Here is a 25,031-nt window from a genome sequence, read left to right on the forward strand (position 1 = left end):
CTTTCCTTTCTTGTCCACCAGCTCGCGAGAGTTAGATGACTTTAGCTTAAGATTGTCCTCTTCATAAATTCTACTACAATCCACCAAGTCAGCAAATCGACGAATCCTCTGATATCTGATACCTTGCTTGATTTCATCATGGAGGCCATTGTCAAATTTACCACACTTCGAAAACTCACTAGCCTCATCTTTGTTGTAATGGACATAGTACTTTTCCAGCTCAACAAACTTGGAAGCATACTCCAGCACTATCAGATTACCTTGCGTCAGCTCCAGGAACTCAATTTCTTTCCTTCCCAGAACATCTTCAGGAAAGTATCTCCTCAGGAACTCTGTTTTGAACACAACTCAAGTAATTGCTACACCAGCAACCTTAAGTTTGTCTCTGCTGGCAACCCACCAGTCATCAGCTTCCTCAGACAACATGTGCGTACTATACCTCACCTTCAGGTTCTCCGTATAATCAATCACCCAGAAGATCCTTTCGATCTCCTTCATCCACTTCTGAGCACCCTCAAGATCGTGAGTACCTTTGAACAATGGGGGATTGTTCCTCTGAAATTCCCCCAACTGTCTGTTAGCACCAATCCCTGCTCCATTGGCATTCCCTCCTAGCACACCAGAAATCATGCAGAGAGCCTCAGTAATTGCATCGTCGTTTCTTCCATCTCTTCCATCCATTATTCTGCTAATTCACAAAACAATTCCATTAGAATAAAGAGTATCGACAGTGTCAACCTTACACTAGTCGCATACAAGGGAAATAATGACACTAAGACTCTGGTCACAAAGATCGACTATGCTCTGATACAACTATTGTAACACCCTTCTAAAACCCCGCGGAATATCAATTAAAAGTCAGAGTAAAACATAAACAAGGGCATTACAACTCCGAAATATTTAAAACATTAACCATGTCATGCATCAGGGGAAACATAAAAACATATTATTCAGTAATCATGTTAACACAGCGGAAAATATTTCGAAACTGAATAACATAAAACAAACGGATTCACATCAAAATTCACCGATTTAAAACCATAAAACATTATTCCAACATAGGAAAATAATTCATCAGACAACTCTAAAATAAGCGTTCCCCAGTGTTACAAGACCAGAGCATGACACTGACACAACCAAACTAAAACAAAGTAACTCTACGAGTTATCCTCACCAAGCACAAGCCGCTACTCCTCAATCTGAAAAATGTCAACAGTAAGGGTGAGTCTCATTCGCAATTAATCAATATTATAAATTCACAAATAACAAAATATCATGCATATCATTACCCAATTGAATATATCCAAGTATTCAACAAATAATACATCAAACACACAAATTAAATCAATCACACCACATTATAACATTGGACATCTTCCATTCATGTTATAACCATACATACATCCTAATGCAATGCAACTACATGCATGTGGTACCAATCCATGGGATTAACCCATCTCACCGGTCCACCATCATCAAGGATACGGCTACCTCCATTCACAAATTCCACACAATGGGAATTAGCTACGCTGATCAAACACCACCAGGATACAACCACAATTATGATTATGTATGCATGCATCACCTATCGCATGCTAATCATCATCACCAACAACAATCATGGATAATATATTCACACCTCAACATAATGCAAATGATTACAATATATAGTTCACACCAGACACAATATTTCATCATAAATATATTTTCACAGCACACCCACATTATCACATTAATCAGTTTATGCACACAATGTACGACACAATACCAAGAATTTAAATGGAGGCATTTAAAATAAAACCGACTACTATTCCAACACATCATTCAGTATTATGGAATATTTTATTAGCTTCACGATAGTCAAAATGGTACTCAAAACGGATAAACGGTTTAAAAGATATGAATTTTATAAAATACTTTATTTTCAAAAACACACAGCGGTTACCGGTTAACTCAATCCAAGTAACCGGTTACTGCATCTGGCAGAAACTTTTATTTTGAAAAATACTCAGTGGTAACCGGTTACCTCACTTCAAGTAACCAGTTACTACTTGATGGAGTTACCCAGAATCCTATTCGTAACAGCGGTAACCGGTTACCTCAATCCAAGTAACCGGTTACTGCTTCCCAAAGAGCAACAACAACACATTTCCAAACAGCGGTAACCGTCTACCTCACCTCAAGTAACCCGTTACTTCACAACGAATAGCAATTCTTCATTGACGTAATTCAGATAATCGGTTACCACCCCCCAGGTAACCGGTTACCTCGTACCTGCAGCCCCAAACACAGTTTTACAGCACCAATCATTTCTATTTCCACCCAATTCGTATCAAAATGATTCAAACACAAAAACAGTACCAGAATTCATGTTATAACACAACACTAACATGTTTGAGGAAACAATTAACACCATATACAATCACTATCATTCCAATGCATCAAATCTTCCAAAAACCCAAAAAATCCCCAAACCTAACATATCTTAATCGAATCAAACAACATACAATCAATCCTACTACTCATGAATCGATAAAAGAGATTAAGCGGAAGAGTCCCTCCTAACCTTAGAGTTTGGTTTGGTTCTTCCCTTTCCTATGCTCTTCAGCTCTTTCACGTTCTTCTCTTTTCTCCAAAAAATGCTCTTTCTCTTCTATTTTTCCAATTTCCTCTATTTTCCTTCTTTTATGAAAAATAGACCAACTTTAGTAAAAATGCTCAACAATTAACACCCCTCTTTACTAACTACAACTCTGGCCCAATTATGTTGGTTCTCAATTTCTCCATTTAATTCACTTAAAATATTAAACAATTCCAATTAATTTAAATCCTAATTAAATTAAAACGGAAAATATGGGGTGTTACAAGTCTCATTCACAATTAACAAATGTTATGAGTTCATAAACATTAAAAATTCATAAGCATATTAGTCACCCAACTGCAATATATTTAGATTTTCAGAAAAACATTCATCAACAACACCAAATACAATTAACCACATTCTTAGGAATTAACACTGGAAATCTTCCAATCACGTTATAGCAATATATATGCAACGCACTAACACTATGCATGTGGTACTAATTCGCCATGGGATTAACCCATCTGTTCGATCTAAACATCACAGAGATACGGCCCTGTCAGCACTAATTCCACACAATGGGAATTATGTCATCCACTGATCCAAAACATCATCGGGATTCAGCCACCAAAATTAGTATGAATGCATGCATAACATATGACATACTTACCATCATCACCGATCACGATGAACAAAATAATCTCAACACCACATCACCGAATTTAGTATGTTCATATTCATCACCATTCAATCATCACGTCATACATCATCATAACAATCATAAAAATAACAACACAATCATATCATCACCACATTACTACATTGTTACAATTGACAATATATGCACACAATGTATAACTTCACCAAAATAATTAAATCGGTTTTTAAAATAAAATCGAGGCAATGCTCATCACACCATTTAATTATATAAAACATCTCATTAGCTTTACAACGCTCAAAATGACGCTCAAAACGGATACACGGTTTGAAAGTTACGAGTTTTGGAAAATATTTATTTTTTTCAAAAATGCTATAGTGTAACCGGTTTCCAAAATGGTGTAACCGATTACACCTATGAAATGTCAATATTTTCCAAAAATCGTTCAGTGTAACCGGTTACAAGAAATAGTGTAACCGATTACACTTGACATAACTCTATTCGTTATTATTGAGACACACTGGTAATCGGTTACCGTAACCGGTTACCAGCTTGAAAACTCAATATTTTGAAAACAACACACAGTGTAATCGGTTACTGTAACCGATTACACACCCGCTACATTAACAAAACAACATACTGATAGCATCTCACTTCTTCCAACTCAATCTAAAACAGAATCAATTCACATATATTAACACACTTCTAAGACATTTAGGGGTTCTTTAACATCATTATGATCCATAATTATTCCAATTCATCAATTTCATTCAATTTACACCTTTTACCCAAAAATCCGAAACCTAACATAAATTCTTAATTGAAACAAACAATACACAAATTCATTCCTATCATTCATAAACCAATAATAGATGATAATCGGAAGAGTCCCCTCTTATCTTAGTAAAAGTTCTTGATTCTTCCTCTTCCTCTCTTCTTCGGCTCTTTCACGTTCTTGCTCTTCTCCTCTTTTGCTTTCTATTTCCCAATTTTCCTTCTTTTCTTGTTTTATGAAAATAAAATCCAACTTTAGTAAGGCCTAACACTTAGCACCTCCCTTTTACTAAACATAACTCTGGCCCAATAACATTATTTCTCAATTTCTCCAATTTAATCTAATTAAAATACCGAATAATCCGAGTAACTAATTTAAATTCTAATTAAATTAATAAATGGAAAATATGAGGTGTCACAACTCTCCCCCATTAAAAGAGTTTTTATCCTCGAAAACTTACCTTAAGTGAAGAGTTCAGGATAGGAGTCATTCATCTGACTCTCCACCTCCCAGGTAACATTACCACCTGCTGGTCCTCCCCAAGCTACTCTGACCAACGCTATCTATTTACCACGTAATTGCTTTAACTTCCGGTCTTTGATCCTCACGGGCAATGCTTCAACCGTCACGTTATCTTTCACCTGTATATCATCCACTTGGATCACATGAGAAGGATCCGCAATGTATTTACTCAACTGAGACACATGAAACACATCGTGCAAGTTTGCAAGCATCGGCAGTAAAGCAATACGATACGCTACTTCCCCTACTCTTTTCGTAATCTAAAACATACCAATGAAATGCGACGTCAGCTTCTTTGACTTCGGCGCTCGACCAACACCAGTCATAGGAGTAACTCTTCTGACGACTATGAGAAGCTTTCATCTTCTCCTGAATCATCTTAATCTTTTTTGTAGTCTGTTGAACAATTTCTGGTCCAATCACAACATTCTCACCATATTCTAACTAGCATAATGGTGTCCTACACCTCCTACCATACAAAGCCTCAAATGGTGCAATACCAATACTCGAATGATAACTATTGTGGTAGGTAAACTCAATCAAAGGTAAGTAACTATCCCAAGTACCACATTTCTCTAACACACAAGCACGCAACAAATCTTCCAACAACTGAATAGTCCTCTCTGTCTGACCATCAGTCTGCAGATGATAAGCATAACTCAATCTCAACTTAGTATCCAAAGCTTTCTGCAAACCTTCCCAGAATCTCGATGTAAACCTTGGATCTCTATCTAACACAATACTCGAAGGAATACCATGTAGACTCACTATCTTCTCAATATACAACTAAGCCAACTTCTCCATCGGATAATCCATTCTCATTGGTATAAAATGAGCAGACTTCATCAATTTGTCCACAATCACCCAAATAGATTCACAATTCTTAAATGTCCTCGGCAAACCAAAAATAAAATTCATAGATATACTGTCCCACTTCCATTTAGGAATAAACAACGGTTTCATAACTCCATATGGCTTTTGATGTTCAATCTTCGACATCTGGAAAGTCAAACAAGAATAAATAAATTCAGCAATTTCCTTCTTCATTCCAGGCCACCAAAACAACTTCTTCAAATCATGATACATCTTGGTAGCATCAGGATGAATACTCAATCCACTACGGTGTCCTTCCTCAAGAATACTCTTCCTAAGCTCAGCAACATCAGGAACACAAACTCGATCACCAAACCTCATTATGCCATTCTTGTTAATTCGGAAATCACCTAATTTACCTTGGTTAATCAAAGTTAATCTATCACCCAACTCAACATCATTTTTCTGATCCGCTTTAATCTCATGAAGAATACCACTTGTCAGCTTCAGCATACCCAATTTAATACTATTAGGAGTAACTTCACATACCAAACTCAAGTCTCTGAATTGTTCAATTAAATCCAATTCTCTCACCATTAGCATTGACATATGTAAGGAATTCCTACTCAATGCATCAGCAACAATGTTCGCCTTACCCAGATGGTAATTCAGCCCAAAATCATAATCCTTAAGGAATTTTAACCACATTCTTTGCCTCATAGTAAGCTCTTTCTGATCAAAGAGGTACTTCAGACTCTTGTAATCACTAAACACTTCAAATCTTGAACCATACAGATAATGTCTCCACAACTTCAACACAAAGACCACCGCTGCCAACTCTAAATCACGAGTCAGATAATTCCTTTCATGAACCTTAAGTTTCTCGACGTATAAGCCACTACCTGCTGATTCTGCATTAATACACCACCTAATCCCATTAATGAAGCATCACAATATACTACAAAAGATTCCGCCGGATTCGGAAAAATCAGAATAGGAGCACTAGTCAACCTTCTCTTTAACTCTTGAAATCCTTCTTCACATTACGAATCCCAAATGAATGCTTGACCCTTTCTAGTCAACTTAGTTAATGGCAATACTAACTTTGAAAATCGTTCTATAAACTTTCTATAGTAACCTGCAAGACCAAGAAAACTACGAATCTCGAAAACTGACTTCGGAGCTTCCCATTAAGATACTGCTTCTACATTCGTAGGAACTACAGCAATACCATTCTTGGAAATTACATGGCCAATAAAACTTACTTCACTTAACCAGAATTCATAATTCGACAAGTTAGCATAAAGCTTCTTCACTTTTAACAATTCCAACACAACTCTAAGATTTTCCGCATGTTCTTCTTCGCTCTTGGAATATATCAGAATATCGTCTATAAACACCACTACTAACTTATCAAGATAAGGATGAAAAATCATATTCATGTACTCCATGAAAACACCAGGTGCATTAGTTACTCCAAATGGCACCACTGTATACTCGTAATGACCATACCTTGTCCTGAATGTAGTCTTCTGAATATCATCCGCTTTTACACGAATTTGATGATACCCAGACCTCAGATCAATTTTACTGAATACACATGCCCCAACCAATTTATCCATCAAATCGTCAATTCTTGGTAACGGGTACCAATTCTTGATAGTAACTTTATTCAACTGTCTATAATCAACACACAGTCTCATCGAACCTTCTTTCTTCTTCACTAACAACACCGGCGCACCCCACGGTGAAACACTAGAACGAATGAATTCCTTCTCAAGCAACTCTTCTAATTGACTCTTCAATTCAGCCAACTCAAATGCCGACATACGATAAGGCGCCATCGACACAAGACTAGTTCCAGGAATCAAATCAATAGCAAATTCCACTTCTCTCTTAGGTGACAACTCTCTAACATCTTCTGGAAAAACTTCTGGAAAGTCACGCACAACCGGTAATTCACTACTCACCGCTTTTCCTTTAACTTTTATTGAAGCAAACAACATGAATACGGCAGCCCCATCCTTAACCGCCTCGTCCACCTGTCTAACAGTCATTGCTAAGTCCTTAACACCGACAACTTCCGGAAAAATAACCGTCTTTGTAAAACAATTAATACGAACTCGGTTGAATTCCAACCAGTTCATTCCCAAGATGACATCAAGTTATTCTAGCGGAAGGCACACTAAGTCCATTCCGAACTCCCTACCAAAAATATCAATCGGACAATTCAAACAAGCAAACGAAGTAGTCACTAAACCTGACGCAGGAGTATTAGTAACCATACTTCCATTTATATCAGATATTTCCAAATTTAATCTCTTAGCACAATCCAAAGAAATAAAAGAATGAGTCGCTCTAGTATCAATGTCATACTCCAAAATTTGCCCACTGTATTTCAAGATAGTTTGGCTCATGTAATCTCCACAGGCTCATACAATCTCTAATTGTTCACTCTCCTCCTAGGCAATGAGGACCAAAATTAGGGTTTGGATTTAATCAAGGAAAATGGGACCTCTGAGACCACAAGTGGACTTAATGGTATCTCAAATGTTTCAGAGTATCTTCAGGCCAAGTTTTAAGCCTCATAGTACAAGTTTGCACAGTCAAAAACTCAAATGATCAACAATCGACTAGTTTAACCTAAAAGTCAACTATGGTCAAATTACAGTCAAAACTCCTGATTTTTGGTCAACATCAATGTTTTGAAGTTACATTCATCATTTGATCAAGGGTTGATCATGATTCATAAGGAAAATCATCAAAAGATAAAGTTTCTAAACTAGGGTTTTTGACCTAAAAGTCAACTGAACTTTGACTGGCCATAACTATCACATGTTTTATTAGAAATTGTCCAACAAAAGCCTATTCTCAAGGAAATTTCATCCTCTACAACTTTGATGTTGGGTCCAAGACCAAGAAATGCATCATTTCAAAGATAGGAGCCAAAACATTATAGGTCCTTTTGAAAAGTCAACAAAAGTCATCTTTTTGCAAAGAGGTGTATATGAACATGGAAAGTTCAATGAAAATGAAACTAAAAGGAGTGCTTATAGGACCCTTTGAGCTTTCTAAAAAGTCCAAGAACACCTAAAAATGTTGAAAATTGAGCAAGATACAAGTTGCACAAGTTGAGCATTTTTGAAGAGGTGCATGAAGAAAAATACTTGTCAAAGTCAAAAATCTTCCAAATGGGCCTAAGTTCTTATGATCTAAACTTGTTTTTAAGCCCATCTATAATCTCTAAGGCCAATTCCACGTTTCTTTTCATTTTATTTTATTTATTTTGGAATTTATTCATTTAAATCCAATTTTAATTAAAATAAAATATGAAAAATCAAATCTTTAAGTGCAAGGATTGTTTCTTACCATTCTTGAGTGTTAGACGATAGGAATGGTCTAGAGGGGGGGTGAATAGACCACCTTTTTCCGACTTAAGAAAATTTTAGCTTTTGAAACGTGACTTCCCTGAATCACTTAATCGTCTAAGAGTGATTACGTTATCGGGGACCAGATATGTGCGATAAACCTTACGGATGAAAATTGACAAATAATGAATTACGTTTTAACGAATATATCAATTTTATTAATTGCACACTAGATGGTATATTACTCTCAATGAACGTTTTCTCTAAAATTTGAACAAAAAATTGATTGAGTAATTTTATCGAACACTTGGTGATCGATATTTACCAAACCTTAGTTTTTGCTCAACAATGGAAATAAACGAAAATAGATGGAACAAGATAAAAGTAAAATCTATAAGGAACACGAGATTTGTTAAGGCAGTTCCTCTATCGTCCTCGCAGGAGTACGTCTGCCCCTAATTTCAAATGAAATTAGGAAAGTTTTATTTGATTGCAAAATGTATAACAAGGATAGAATGTACCAATCACCAACTACACATATGCAGTAAAATTGAATATAATTCGATCCTCCCCTTAATTCAAGTTGAATCAAGTCAATGTCAATGATCTTCACCGATCAATCCTTTCTCAATCCTCTGGTTGTAGCAAGTTTGTTGAGCGGATCTTCAATCCCTCAAACCCTTATGCACGGCTGAATTTATTTCCAAAGCGAACCGATCGTCAAAAACCTTCGTACCAAAACTTTGATGAAGAAGGAAAAACCCTACGGTTTTATACAAGAAACACCCTCAACAATCTTCACTCGAACAAGATAAATGTCTACCGTCGAATCACGAACAAGACAAATGTCTACCGTCGAACCTTATCAACACACGTTCCTTACTCCGATCGAAAAAGATGATTATGTGTGATTTTCGATCAATAAGCGAAAGGTTGAAGATGAGAAGAAGCTTGAGTCTATCTTTCACGTTTCTTGTTAAAAATGCTTGAGAATGATCATTTGAATATTTATACCACACATTAGGGGTGGACAAGAAAACATCAACCGACCGAACCCGGTCCGGCCCGTGCGTTTTTTGAGCTTTTGGATCGGATCGGTTCGGACCGTCGGGTCGTCGGGTGGTTACAAAGGGTTGAGGCGGTTTAGTTTGGTCGGAAACGGTTTGTATTCTTGGGCCCGTCGGAATCCTAATCCGACCGAGTCCATTAATGTTTTTATGGGCCTTGTACTCCAACCAACCCAGTCCATGTTCAACTTGCTACTTAACCTTCTTATCATTTCCTAACCCTAAATCTCAGCCTTCATGTGAAATCTGCGCCGCACTCCATCCTAGTACAAAGATTTTTGTGTGTTTTGTATCCCTTCATGTGTAACAGTCTTTCACCGTCCACAAATGTTTTGTCTTCACGCCTCTATATCTTCATTTCACCGATGATTCCTACTATTATCTCAATATTCAAAAGGTTAATTTTTTTTTGTGATTTCAACTCTTTTATAATTTAGGGTTATGTTCTGTATGTGTTTAAAGTATGTTTGAAGTTATGATTTAGGGTTATCTGATTTAGGGTTATCTTAATTCTGGATTTCTAAAGTTAAGATTTCTGATGCAGGTCTAAAGGGGATTGAAAGCAGATCTATTTGTGATTTCTAAAGTTAAGTTTTTGTTTTTTTTAAAGTGTGTTCTGTTGTTGTGTTTTATTCTCAGGTGATGAACTGATTTGAAGCCATGAGAGGTGATTCAAGTGCTTGAATGAAATGAAGACAACATATAGTTAGTTTTTGTTGATTTTTAATTTTTTTAAGGATCTATAGTTACAGTTTTTTAATCTGTATAGCTTTTGAACTGATTTAAAGTATGTTTAATAAGATTTTTTAATATGTATACTCTTATTGCAGCTGGAAAGATCTCTAAAGTTTTCAGAGATTACATAGATTATATGGCCTTGAAAAGAAAACTCAAGTTCTAAAAACATAAGGTTAGTGAACTATTGGTTGAAAATCTCATAAGGTTTATTTCATTAGAGTATAATTTACTACTTGAGTGTTTTTGGCTTTATCATAATACTAATGGTTTCAGTTTTTGAAAATGTTTGAAGTACAGTTTTATCATATAACTAATGGTTTTAGTTTTTCTTAGTTGCAATGAATTTTCAAAAAAGAAAATATTGGATATGATATACATTGTATTTGCAATGTCTGTTCCCAAACACACTGGTGGCTTTAATCATGTTTCTACACCCCTATTTAGCTAATATAATAAAGCAGTGTTAGAAGCACAGTTTGTTATATAATGATACATTGCTGCTGAGCAATATAATTTGTTGTCTAAATGTTGTAAACTTGAATTTGAAGCTGACTTGTCACTTCTATGCATAACGATTGTTTGCTGAATCAGGACGCCGTAGAATCAGGACTTGCAGGTGTTAATATAATTTGTAGGAAGAGTTGTGTAAGTTTTTTAACTTTGTGAAAGTTTTATCCCTTTCTCACATTGAACCAATAGATTTGTTTTTCTGTGATTGTTGTGTAGGTTGAACAAGAAACTTGTGAGGTTCATGTTATTGGTTTCTTATTTTATTTTCTAATATGTTTTCTGTTGATAATGTGTATTGAAGAACATTTTATGTTTTCAGTTACAGGGCCTCAACCTGAGAACCATTGCAGACCAAACATAATGTCCTGCAATAGAGTATTTTCCATACCAGTTCTGGTAAATTTCATTCTCCACTCCTTTATTACTTTTTTTCTTATTTTAATAATCATTTACTTTTATTATGTGTTTTATGGATAATTTATTAGAATTTATTAGTTTTATTGTTTGGAGTTAAATCAAACATTGATTATAAAAAATATTTATAATTTTAGTATAATATTTTTGAATGTATGAGTTTTAATTTTAGTATTTTTTTAGTATAGTTAAATTAATTAATGTTTTGCTATTGTAAATTTTTTAGTTTTATTTTTTATTAATTAATGTTTAGCAAAATCTCTCTTTTAATTTTAGTTTTAATTTTTATTAATGTTTTGCTTCTGTGTATGTTAATAAATTGACTTGTTATAATTTGTTTTGTTCCATCTGTGAAATTATGTTTTTATTCCTTGATAAGAAATTTTAATTTTTTAATGTGTATAAATGATTATAAAGTGTGTTGTTTGAATTTTTTGGATAATTATAAATAATATTTTAACTTAATTTATTTGTGTGTTTTATGGATGATTTATTAGAGTTTATGAGTTTTAATAATGATAGGGATTAAAATCAATAAGTTTAAATAGCATTAAATTAATATTATTTTTGGTTATCAATTTTGAATTTTGTGATCTATTAATTATTATCATTAATAGAGAGATTTTGCTGTTAATATTCAACGTGCAATCTCTAATCCTCTAACTATCTTTGATGTTACAGGATTTGAAATGATTTAAATATGCTGAAGAATTAATGAATTTGGGCTTTGAGGAATGGAGATAATTTATTATTTGTATTGTGTATGTTATTGTAATATTATATCATATTTTATTGAATTTTTTATTTTTGTTATTTAGAAATTTCAAGGTAAGGAATTATTTGATTTTTAATTGTCTTTAGATAAAAGGATTAAATTTCTTTAAATAATTCAATTTTTTTATAATAAATTGTTTATTCACAATTTTTAAAAAATACAAAACAAAAGCTCATTGTGTTTTAGGATTGAAATATTTATGGCCCAATAACAAAAAAAAATTAGTGTTTTGGGCATTTTTGGTCAAACAGACTCAAACAAAAATATAAAAAATAATGATTTTAAAATTGGGCTCAACTATCCGAAAAAAACCGATTTTACTAACCGAACCCGGTTTAAACCGAACCCGAAAAAACCGATAATTAATTTGGTCGGAATTGGGCCAATAGATTGCACCCGAGGGTTGGGCCGGATTGGGGTTTTGGGCCCGAACCCGAACCGGCCCGAACCGATGTCCACCCCTACCACACATAATACATAGGCCAATTTGAAAATAGCAAAAACCAGTTTGAGAAGCGACATGTCGACCTGTTCCCCTATATAGGTCGACCTGTAGAAGGTATTGCACTTGAAAATAAGCAAAGTGTGACACTTGCGTCGACCTGAAGGGTCGGCGTGCGCATTCCAGTGAGTTCCTCAAAATGCTATGCGTCGACCTATTCCATCAATGCGTCGACGCATTTTGCTCTTGCACTTGAATCACCCAAAGTTGATGCGTCGACCTGAAGAGTCAGCGTGCGCATACCCGAGATTACACCAAAGTTCCATGCGTCGACCTATGCATGTAATGCGTCGACGCATTCAGCCCTTGCATAGATTTTTTCAGAAAATGCTTGCAGTAGGTTGACCTATAGTGTCAATGAGTCGACCTATTAGTGTCTTGTAGCCAAAAATACTTGTCTTTGTTGCATTTGCTTGGTTTCTATGATCCCACTTAAGTTGTAGTTGATTCACAATGTTTTGACATCATGAAAACTACACTATTGCCCTCACATTGAGGTCCAAGCAAGCCATGGGATCTGATATTTTCGAAAATAATAAGATTGGCAAGTGATTGGATGAGATTTGAGCTAAAAAGGGAAATCTTTGGTTTTCTTCCAAATCAAATATTCTCACATTGATTAGCAAATATTTTCTACACTAATGCTAACCTAATTGGACCCATGATATAAACACAACAATTCTCAAGCCCTAAGAACAAAAGGTTGAGCAAGGAGACTAGGATTCCTACTTACAAAAAATTAAAAAAAATCGTGTTCATCTCTGAAGCTCTTCTCAAGACCAAATAATCGTCCCAGATTCTCCCCAAGGTAGTATTGAGCAAGCACAAACTATGGATAAGGTTCCATGATGTGTGGAACATTGATATCACGTTCATACCATCCCATACATATTTGAATTTTGTTTTTTATGATCTCACGTGTTTAACTCGAATCTAACCATATATTTAAGTTTCTTGTATGATTTAGAATAGGTCTGGATTGTTGGAATGATGCCACAGTGCATAGGGAAAAGTTTTCCATGGTTAGGGCAAACTTAAGGCTCTCGTCGAGTTTACACCTACAGGGGTTTTCCGACCAAACAGACCCCGTACTCATGATCAGGGACTTATTTTCATGCAAACTGGGCTAATAGAGTTATCGTTTTCATTGTTTTTGCTGTGTTTTGTTTCTGCAGGTTTCACTACGGTGGTATTGTAGCAAGGTCGAAGCAAATGGAGATTCATATTCGTATCTAAAGTTATGGCTGAAGGTGGAAGAAGATGAATAGTAGCCTTGGAGGTTTGACCCTACACAGGTAATCCAACTATTGGCTAGTCAATTTTTTGTAGTGTTCATAGACGACCTCTTGATATATTCGAAGTCAAAAGAAGAACATGTGGATCATTTGAGGACGGTGTTGCAAGTGCTGAAAGAAAGGAAATTGTATGCAAAGTTGTCCAAGTGAAAATTTTGGTTGAGAGAGGTCAGTTTCCTTGGTCATGTCGTATCTGGTAGTGGCATTATTATAGATCCATCTAAGGTAGATGTTGTGTTGCAATGGGAATCTCCGAAGTCAGCAACAAATATTAGAAGCTTCTTGGGTCTAGCCGGTTACTATAGACGGTTTATCGAAGGATTCTCTAAGTTGGCACTTCCGTTAACCAAGTTGACTTGTAAAGGTAAAGTTTTTGTGTGGGATACACAGTGCAAAGAGAGCTTTGTAGAGTTGAAGAAGAGATTGACGACGGCTCCGGTTTTGACATTACCTAATCCGGGATAACCTTTTATGGTATATTGTGATGCTTCCCTGATGGGTTTAGGTGGTGTGCTTATGCAGAATGATAAGGTGATTGCTTATGCGTCGAGGCAGATGAGAATTCATGAAAAGAACTACCCTACGCATGATTTAGAACTTGTTGCGGTTGTTTTTGTGCTGAAGATTTGGAGACATCATCTCTATGGTTCTAGATTTGAAGTTTATAGTGACCATAAGAGTTTAAAGTATCTATTTGATCAGAAGGAGCTGAATATGAGACATCGAAGGTGGTTAGAATTGCTGAAGGATTATGATTTTGGGTTGAATTATCATCCAGGTAAAGCTATAATGGTGGCTGATGCTTTAAGCCGAAAGACCTTGCATATGTCAGTTATGATGGTTAAGGAGTTAGAATTGATTGAGCAGTTCCGAGACATGAGTTTGGTTTGTGAAGTGACACCGCAGAGTATTAAGTTGGGAATGCTTAAGGTTAATAATGATTTTCTGGATAATATGAAGGAGGCTCATAAGTTGGATGTGAAACTGGTGGACATTATGGTTGGTCGTAACCAATCAGAGAAGAGTAACTTTAAGATAGATGCGTATGGTGTGTTGAGACTGCATGATCGAATTTGTATTCCTGAGGATGTCGATATGAGAAGGATGATTCTAAAAGAAGGCCACAAGAGTAACTTGAGTGTTCATCTTGGAGCTACTAAAATGTACCAAGATTTAAAGAAGATATTTTGGTGTCCAGGAATGAAAGAGGATGTGGCACGTTTTGTGTATGCGTGTTTGACTTGTCAGAAATCGAAAGTTGAACACCAGAAGCGTGCAGGGTTGATGCAACCGTTAGAAATTCCAGAATGGAAATGGGATAGCATTTCGATGGATTTCGTGACGGGATTACCTAATACTGCAAGAGGACATGATTCTATATGGGTGATTGTTGATAGGATTACAAAGTCGGCTCATTTCATACCTATTAACATCATATATCCAGTTGCAAAGTTGGTAGAGATCTACATCAGAGTGATTGTGAAGTTGCATGGTATTCCTCTGAGTATTGTCTCGGATAGGGATCAGAGATTCACTTCGCATTTTTGGAAGAGCTTGCAAGAAGGTTTGGGTTCTAAGTTGAGGTTGAGTTCGGCGTATCATCCGCAGACGGATGGTCAGACAGAGAGGACTATTCAGTCATTGGAGGATTTATTGAGAGCATGTGTTCTCGAGCAGGGAGGTTCATGGGATACTTATCTTTTGTTGATCGAGTTCACTTATAATAATAGTCACCATTCTAGTATCGAAATGGCACCTTTTGAAGCGTTGTATGGTCGGAGGTGTAGGACTCTGTTATGTTGGCATGAATCTGAAGAGAGTGTAGTACTTGGACCAGAGATTGTTCGAGAAACTACCGAGGAGGTGAAGTTTATTCAAGAGAAGATGATAGCTTCTCAGAGTAGACAGAAGAGCTATCATGACAAGAGGAGGAAGGATTTGGAATTTCAAGCTGGTGACTATGTGTTTTTGAGAGTCACACCTGTGACTGGTGTTGGGAGCGCTTTGAAGTCTAAGAAGCTCACTCCTCGTTTTATCGGTCCTTATCAGATTTTGGACAGAGTTGGAAAAGTTGCTTACCGAGTGGCGTTGCCACCAAATCTTTCAAATTTGCACGATGTGTTCCTTGTGTCGCAACTTCAAAAGTACATTCCAGATCCGTCTCATGTGGTGCAGGTGGATGGCCTGCAAGTGTGGGATAATCTAACTGTGGAGACTAAGCCTGTGCAAATTGCGGATCGGGAAATGAAGACTCTGAGAGGAAAATAAATTGCATTGTTGAAAGTTGTCTGGTTGGGAGCTGCCGGAGAAAGCATGACGTGGGAATTGGAGAACAAGATGTGAGACTCCTACCCAGAGTTGTTTGAAATAGGTAAATTTTCGAGGACGAAAATATTCTAAGTGGGGGAGAGTTGTAACACCCGTATTTAATTAAATAATTTTAATTAAATTGAGTACTTTGCAATGATATGTAGATTTAATTAATAATCGGGTAGAAAGATGAATAAAGTCGGAAGATAAATACTATTAGAATTATTATTTAATTTAGGAGTTATTAAATAAATTTGGTTGGATTTAATTATAGGTGTGAATTAGAAATTGAGGGGTATTAGTTAGTAAAACCCAAACATGAGTTTAGAAGCCCATTTATTAAGTTAGGTTTTGTTAGTAGTAGTAGTTATCAAACCAAAACCAAAGAAAACAGAAGTAGTCACGTAACAGAGAAAGAGGAACATAAGAACTAAGGGTTTTGTGCTAGCAGTTTGGAATTTGAGAGTTGCAGTGTTAGAGATTGCGGTTACCGATCAAATTTTCGAGCTCTGTTCAATCCAAAGGTAAGGGTGGGGTTCGACTAATATAATCGATTGTATGATAGTTGTTATGTGGGATTTAGGGTTGTATAATTTTACTGCTAATTTTGTGTTCTCGTGTTGAATTTATGAATCTGTGAATGCTTGGTGTGTATCGATTAATCTGTGTTGAATTATTGTTGTTGGTACTGATGAGAATATGAATGTCCCTAATAGCTGATAAGAAATGAAATATGGTTGTGTAAAAAACTGGTTACATGGAGCTTGTCCTCAGTGATGAGGGAAGTTTAGGGATGGATGATTTTGGTGATTGAATTTGGGGATTTCGGTGCTACCTTAGCAGTAGGTACTGTCCCAAGATGGTGTCTGGCTTATCCCTCTTACGGGAGCCCCTTCGTGAGTCTGTCAAGTGATGCATGGTGCCTCTTATACGTATGCTGCAGAGAGAGATCTTGAGATAAAGAGAGGGTGGTCGGGTGTGGACCAGCTTATCCATGTCCTTAGCCCCTAACCTCATTTTATAGTGTAGGCAAGTTTCATTAAGATCTATAATCGAATCTTAATGACTTGTAACCGACTATTAACCACTCGTAACGTCTGTAACCACCCATAATAGTTTGTAACGCTTATAACTGCCCATTAATAGCTTGTAACATCCCGACTTCCGGTTAAGTACCTGATTCTGCCTACACACAATTCTCGGCTGACTTATACCTCGCCAGGGTAAAGCTTAGTGCTCGGCCAAATGCTCATTATATGCTATAGGTCGTGTCCTTATAAATATCCCGTGTCCGGAACAACAAAAATTAAAAATTTTTCAAAACTTAATCATTTTTAACAATTTAAGACTCTAAGCTGATCAGCATTTAATCATGAATCTAACCACATAATTAACTTACATTAAAAGTCAGAGATGAATGTGAATTTCTGGAAAATAACTAAGAACCCTAAAAACTCAAAATCAAATTAGATGATCAATTCTAACAATCAGGCCCTAAAAGTTTAAGGCTTTTGTTCCCTACATTATTCTGAACACAATGAAATCAAGAAATGCAACAAACAATGCACAAATGAGTATGCTCGAGTTTAAGCAAAATACCTCTGAAAGTGAGAATCAACTCTTTCTTAGAGGTGTTTCTGAGCTACCAATTCAATCTAGAATCCTTTAGTGATGTCCAAGGAATCTTTCTGGGCGCTTAGAACTTTTTGAGGACCCCTGCAACTTCAAACACGATTTCACCTACAAAGCAAAAAAGTTATGGATGGAAATGTGTGTTCCAAGTGTTAATGATCCAAAACAGGTGTTTGGATAGCTTCTATATGTGATATAGAAGGTATCCAACACAAAAAAGTCCAAGGACGCACAAGTCAAATAAAAAATCACAACTTTGGTTCAAAGAGGTCTTTTAATGGAGATTTGAGAAGTGATTTCTGTTTCAAGGCTTTTGGTAGGTGTTAAGAGGTTATGGATAGCTTATATATGACTAATAGAAGCTATTTGAAGTGTTTGTTTGGTTGGTAAGTGTTTGGTTTGGATTTTGGTAGGTTAAAACCTTGAATGAACCTTTAATGGAAGTTGAAAAGTAACTTTTGGTTAGGGTAACTTTGAGAGGTTGAGGAGGGTGTGGACAACTTCTAAATGATGTTTAGAAGTTGTCGAAACCTTTGGTTGACACCCAGAACTTTTAGAACTCAAATTCACTAGAAAAGTGCAAAGATAAGAAAAATGAGAATTTCAAGTGAGGTAGGGCTTGGAGAATTCTGGTGTGTTTGATCTAAGAGGCAAGGTCCTCTATTTATAGGCAAGAATTAGGGTTTGTGGAGGGAAAAATCTCAGAGTTTTGAGCTCCCATGTGATACTTGTAACATCTTGCTTGTTTGTGAACAAATGAGAATGTTATGGTTTCAATGGAAGGTACAAAGCTTTAAGAATGCTCAGAAGAGTGTGTAATCTTCTGATTATGGCCTCTTAAACAAGTTAGAAGGGCTGTACTTTGAAGATTCTTGCAGATTTGAACAAAATTCAAACTTGTTCTTCATGTTCATCTACATTCTTCAAGTGTCCATGGAGCCTTGTTTGCAAAATCATATCTCCTAGCTCAAGCCATGGATTTTCATGCTATTGATCTCTTTTAAAAGCCCTTACATACTTTAAGTCCCTTGTTAAAATTTTCCTTAAACTCCTTTTGGATCATGGAGAAAAATGGTCATAAAGTTAGGAAAAATCAAAGTGAAAACACTTAAAAAATTTCTAAGTTTTTTGAACATAATCTTCAAAATTCCATATCTCTCAAAATAATCATTTTTTGAAGAAATTTTCAATGTGATGAGTTGTTTGTTTGATCAAGATCTACAACTTTCATGTTTGGAGATTTTTGGATTTGTAGGCAAAATTTGGAGTTCCCAAAATTAGGTCAAATTCACTAAAAACCCTAATTTTGACTTTTGTTCACTTTTTGATTCTTGATGAAATTTGTTGGTTTTCGTTGGTCAAATGTATTCAATAATCATATTATGATGATTTGAATCCTTAAAAATTCATAGTTGACTATTTTCCTCAAAAGTCAATGGTTGACTCACACAGTTGACTTTTCCAAATGAACTACAATTTAGTGATTTCCAAATGAATCAAGGTCTCCTCTTCAAATGTATGATATGAATGGATTATAATATTGATTTGGATGCCCTTGAATCATGATTTGAGTCTTGGAGCCATGTCCTGATTAAAAGTCAACTTTCTAGTGTAATTAGGTCAAAACCCTAATTTGGGGCCTCAGGTGATTTTGAGAGTTGTTGATCCTGAATTTGGCTATCCTTGGACTTAGATATTGATGAGAAGACCCTTTGAGTCATAGGAGAATGTTGAACTTCCTTGTGGGCCTCAAAACCCTAATTTGCTCAGCTTCCTCTTGATTAGTCTCCTGTCTTAGGACACAGGTAACAAACAACAACTTTTTGTATTTTTGGGTTAGCAAATGATATATGCATGATGATAATGATAATAATGATGACCTACTATTTGGAATATGGTGGGATCTCAGTGGTCAAAAATTAGGGTACAACAGACACTTATAAGCTTCATCCGAACTTCTAATTCAAGGAGACATAATCAGGAAAGTATTCTTTCTTTACTGAATATTAAATTCAAGGGGAGTTTCTAACTCAGGGGGAGTTTCTAAAAATCATTTATGCTATTAAATTATTCAAAATATATGAGTTTTTATCATCATAGAAAAGGGGGGAGATTGTTAGAACAAAGTTTGGTTATACATCTTTGAAACAGTTTTGATGGTTACAAACACATAATTTTAATAAGAACATATATGCTCCCTAATCGTTTATTTATGTCACAGAAGCTCTGATGCTTACCTAGATCAAAGAATAAGAAACAAATTTTGAAAGAAGCACAAGAACAAGAAGTGTTTGCCACTTGATCTTCGTTCTAAGAATATCATGTTCTAAAAGTCACTACAACAAGCTCTCCAAGATCAAAGTAGTAAGGTTGTCGATTGCTCAGGTTTTGACTGTGATTTCTCATAAACAGAAGTTTTGATCCAGCTCTGATAAGGAAAACGCTTCTTTCACCCTAATCGTTTATTTATGTTACAGAAGCTCTAATGCTTACCTAGATCAAAGAATAAGAAACAAATTTTGAAAGAAGCACAAGAACAATAAGTGTTTGCCACTTGATCTCCGTTCTAAGAATATCATGTTCTAAAAGTCACTACAACAAGCTCTCCAAGATCAAAGTAGTAAGGTTGTCGATTGCTCAGGTTTTGACTGTGATTTCTCATAAGCAGAAGTTCTAATCGAGCTCTGATAAGGAAAACGCTTCTTGCACCAAATGCTGACGTAATGCTCGGATACATAATATTATGATAGGTTTAATAGTAATTCACCCCCTGTAATGTTAGCGAATTTTTCTTTTTCCCACTCCCTACCTTTTGGCAACGGTTTTTTCAAAAAAAAAACATTGTCAAATCTGCCTTTGGCAACGGTGGGGGGGGGGGGGGGGTAAACCAAAACACGCTCATATTACAGGGGGTAAACTACTATTAATCCTATTATCATATTTAGTTCCGTTACAAGTCATTTAATTCAAGATCTTCTAGTAACGGCTGGAACTTTAATTCTACGGACAGAATCCTTATTTTTGGAAAGAACTTAAAATGAATTATATCAAACTTCCAAAAACTAAAAGGGTGTCTCTCAACGGATCCAAAGCTTCACTATATATTGAAGACACTACTAAAGTTTGAAACAAGAATTCTCACGCACAAACAATTACGAAGAGCTGTCAAATTATTATTCATTCATTCTTTTATTTTTTGAGCATTGTTCTTAAACATTGTGTATACATCACAGTTGTGATATAGCTTTCTAGAAGCAATTCTTAAACACTTTCTAGTTGTAAGTTTATAATTGTTGTTCCTTGAGAAACCGGGTTATGGTTTATCTCAAGAAGACTTTGACGGTTGTCATTGTGAACGTTGTTGTAATCAAGTTTGATTAGTGGATTAAGACCTCGTAAGAGAGAGGCAAAATCACCTTGATAGGGTAGACTGGAGTAGTTTGAGTTCAAACAAACCAGAATAACCAAACGTGTCATAAATTTTTATTTTATCAAAAACCCAATTCAACCCCCTTATTGTGTTTTTCAAACCTTCAATTAGCATCAGAGCGCCTGGTTCTGGGTGCATACACTTAACCGTGTCAGAAAAAGATCCTAAATGAAAAACACAATGGTGGAACCAATCAAGAAAAACAACAATGACAATCATGATGATAGAGAAAAAATTAATGGTTGACCACCAATGTTCGATGGAGAGAACTTCGATTACTGGAAAGACAGAATCGAGAGTTTCTTTCTATCTCACGACGTTGATCTCTGGAATATGATAACAGATGATTACAAACATCCGGTCAATGAAAACGGTCAGAAGATCAAAAGAAAAAATATGAATGATTAACAAAAGAAAGAGTTCAGAAATCATCACAAAGCCAGAACTATACTACTGAGTGCTATTTCATACACAGAGTATGAGAAAATTACTAACAGAGATTCTGCAAAGGATATGTTTGACTCTCTGAGAATAACGCATGAAGGCAAACTTTAAAGCTTATTTTATAATCTAAATCAATAAACACGAGAGTGTGAGAAGAGGGTTTTTAATGCAAATAACATATTCTGAAAAGTGTTCCCAAAATTAATTTATACTGATGATTTATTGAACCAAAACATCTGACTATTGCATACAAGTACTATTAGCATTATTGTTAAATTCATATTTAATTCCTGTTTCCCTAAAACCAAATACCCGATAAATTTAGCTAACATTAGTAACCTAAGATCGTACTATATTGATCCTCAATCTCTCTGGGTTCGATATCTTTTAAAACTAAACAAATAGACTGTATACTTGCAGTTAGTATCTCGATAGAATTATAAAGTCTCTGAAATTCTGGTGTAACAGATCCAAATGTCTTGAGATGTCGAGACATGTGATCTGTCAAGAAACATTAGCAAGGTATATACAAAGATTTATGCCAAACTGAAAGATAAATGACACCAGTAATTGTTGACCCAGTTTGGTGACAAACACACCTACTCTATGGGCATACCAAGCCAGGAATGAAGTCCACTATCAGCAGTATTAATTTGAAGCTAAACTGTCCCAGTTTATAACTTCTTACTTAATCCCTACCCTATTACCCTTCTACCTAGATCCTCTCTAGATATGGAATATCCCCATCCCACTTCCTATTACTGTAGTAATGTTGTACAGTTCTCCAGTCCTAGGAGCTGTAGCAATGACCTAATACCCAACGCATTCTGATCACACAGACATAGAGTTTGGAAGACATACTTCCATGACAATCCCTAGCCAAAACTCTTGACTATGACCAACAACTTGGAGTTACTTTAACGCTTCCTCCAAGAACAATACTCCTCTTACCTACAGGCTTCGAGGATCACATGGTAACCTTCCCACAACCCGGGAGATTTACCTCGACAAACCCTAATGATTACATCTTGAATATACTCGGTTGTCTTATTTTTTCTAGGTTACAAACACTTCTATTTATAACATATACCCAACTGGATTTGGGCCTTCAATCATAGTATATTTGATGTTACAAATTGCAGTTACTTCTGCTACAATCAAGGTCTTCAATCTATTAGTTTCCGAGAATATTTCCCTATTTAGAAAATATATAATATTCAAATATTCTGACTTGATTCTTCTAATTGATTCCTCAAATCTTCTTATTGATTCTTTAGACCTTTTGTATATATGTCTTTATTTGATTTTCATAATATCCTTGAATATTGTGCATTCTTTTGAGTAGTTAAATCACACATATTTAATTAAAACTCTTCACTTCAGCTCATGCATGATGTCGTAATATCCCATGTGACATGTTATTCCAGATGTTGAATTACTTCAACATAACATGTTATATCATTTCAGTGGGACTTCTTTGCGTTACATGTTCTTCTTTTAAACAAACTGATACTATTATTTGTTTTACAAAAATTAAGCCAACCCTAAAAATAGAGAACTAACAATCTCCCCCTTTGGAAAAATTTTGGCTAAAACAAATAAATTACATATTACATATAAACAGGTAGAATAGAACTTTTGATGGTCAGTAGACCTCAAAAACTGGGTAGTGGGCTGCAGCAACTGTGGATGGAATCAGTCTTTAGCTACGATGTCAGGATATCTCGTTCAGCATCTTCAATCTAGCTTTTTGCATGAGCTCTGTAGCAGCACAGACCTTTACACCAACAATTTGGTGTACATGAGGAATAAGATGAATTTCACTCCCCCTCAACCCAGAACCAATTCTTCTCACAGAAGACCAATGGTGGCATAAGAGAATCTGCTAAGCATTCTTGACCATCAGCCACCAGTGAACCTAGAGCATGAGAGGAAACTTAAGAAGTATCCATATGCTACCCTAGGTAACTCAGAACACAGGTTACAACTGTGATCATAACTCAAATCACAAGTCACAAAGCCAAAGCCAATCCAGCTCTCCTTATGATAGAACCTTCAATTTGACATGCTTGAATTGCGTTTGGTAATACAACCTCCTGACTGAACATATGAGTATCGAACCCTGTCTCCCCCTTTTTGGCCAAAATTTGACAAAGGAGGCCTTCACAATACCAGACACGGGCACAACTTACCCAGATCCGAAAGAACCTCATTCGAAATTACAAACTAAAACATACATACACAATGTATGAGAGGAACAAGAATAAACTCTATAAATATCTTGTCCTTTGCTTGAGAAATACCGATTTCATGAATGTGACACTCTCTGGTCAAGGATAGCGGTTTTTGAGGAAATGATACCACCTAAAATCTTTGTGCACCATCCAACTAGACTTTGAATGCCTTTATTATGCTTGGATTGTTTCTTCTGAGTACTTCAGTCCCAACACATGCACATGTGTGGACAGTAACACTTTCTAGACTTTCTTTTTACACGAGACTGACTACACAGTCTAGAATATTCCTTTATAGGCCTTAGGTAAGCATGTCATGAGCAAAGTTCTAACAACCTACCACATATTGTCTTCGACTTCCAACACATGTTCAGTAATATTAGTCAAGGACGTTTCTCTGCCTATTTTATATGCCCAGATGCATGACCATTAAAGTTCTTTACCATCCTAATTGTTCCATCGACTCCCCTGCCATGGACAATCAAAGTTCTAGCTAACCTTAAACCTTTTTCGAGTTTTTCAAGGAAACTAAATAATGGACGTTGTGAACTTCAGAGGAAGGGAAAGAGAACAAGATAAAGTATTAAAATATGTACACCATGGATTACGGAAGAAGGAGAACTAGGAGGTATACCTTCAAGATTCCCCAAGTAGAGGAATTGGAAAAGATAGGAAAACTTGTGGTTAACCCCCAGACTTTCAAGGAGAAGTATGGAAAGATTCTGCCTCTTCTCGAAACCAGCATAGTGGATGGGATCCTTCCTACACTCATTCAGTTTTATGACCGTTCATACCACTTCTTCACCTTCCCCGAATATCAACTCATGCCTACGTTGGAGGAATACTCTCGCCTGGTTGGAATACTCGTTTACGCTCGGGATCTGTACTCTACTCTGGAAAAGGACCCCGATGATATAATCATTGCATAAACTACTCCCTTGAATGTAGTGGACGTGAGGTTTC

General features: G+C 35.9%; 1 protein-coding gene and 1 long non-coding RNA gene across 2 annotated transcripts; both read left to right on the top strand.

Annotated features, from left to right (window-relative positions):
• Positions 1-9,743: 9,743 nt before the first annotated feature.
• LOC131621846 (uncharacterized) lies at positions 9,744-12,268 on the top strand. Its single transcript, XR_009289690.1, has 6 exons — positions 9,744-10,181; positions 10,329-10,489; positions 10,615-10,694; positions 11,114-11,167; positions 11,352-11,428; positions 12,128-12,268. It is a non-coding gene; the product is annotated as an uncharacterized LOC131621846 (long non-coding RNA).
• Positions 12,269-14,894: 2,626 nt separating this feature from the next.
• On the top strand, positions 14,895-16,286 carry LOC131593297 (uncharacterized). The gene is made up of 3 exons (XM_058865749.1): positions 14,895-15,252; positions 15,463-15,582; positions 15,856-16,286. The coding sequence occupies exons 1-3, from the start codon at positions 14,895-14,897 to the stop codon at positions 16,284-16,286; spliced, it is 909 nt and encodes a 302-aa protein (XP_058721732.1).
• Positions 16,287-25,031: the final 8,745 nt, after the last annotated feature.

Source organism: Vicia villosa, linkage group LG1, assembly GCF_029867415.1.
Source record: "Vicia villosa cultivar HV-30 ecotype Madison, WI linkage group LG1, Vvil1.0, whole genome shotgun sequence".
Classification (NCBI taxonomy): domain Eukaryota; kingdom Viridiplantae; phylum Streptophyta; class Magnoliopsida; order Fabales; family Fabaceae; genus Vicia; species Vicia villosa.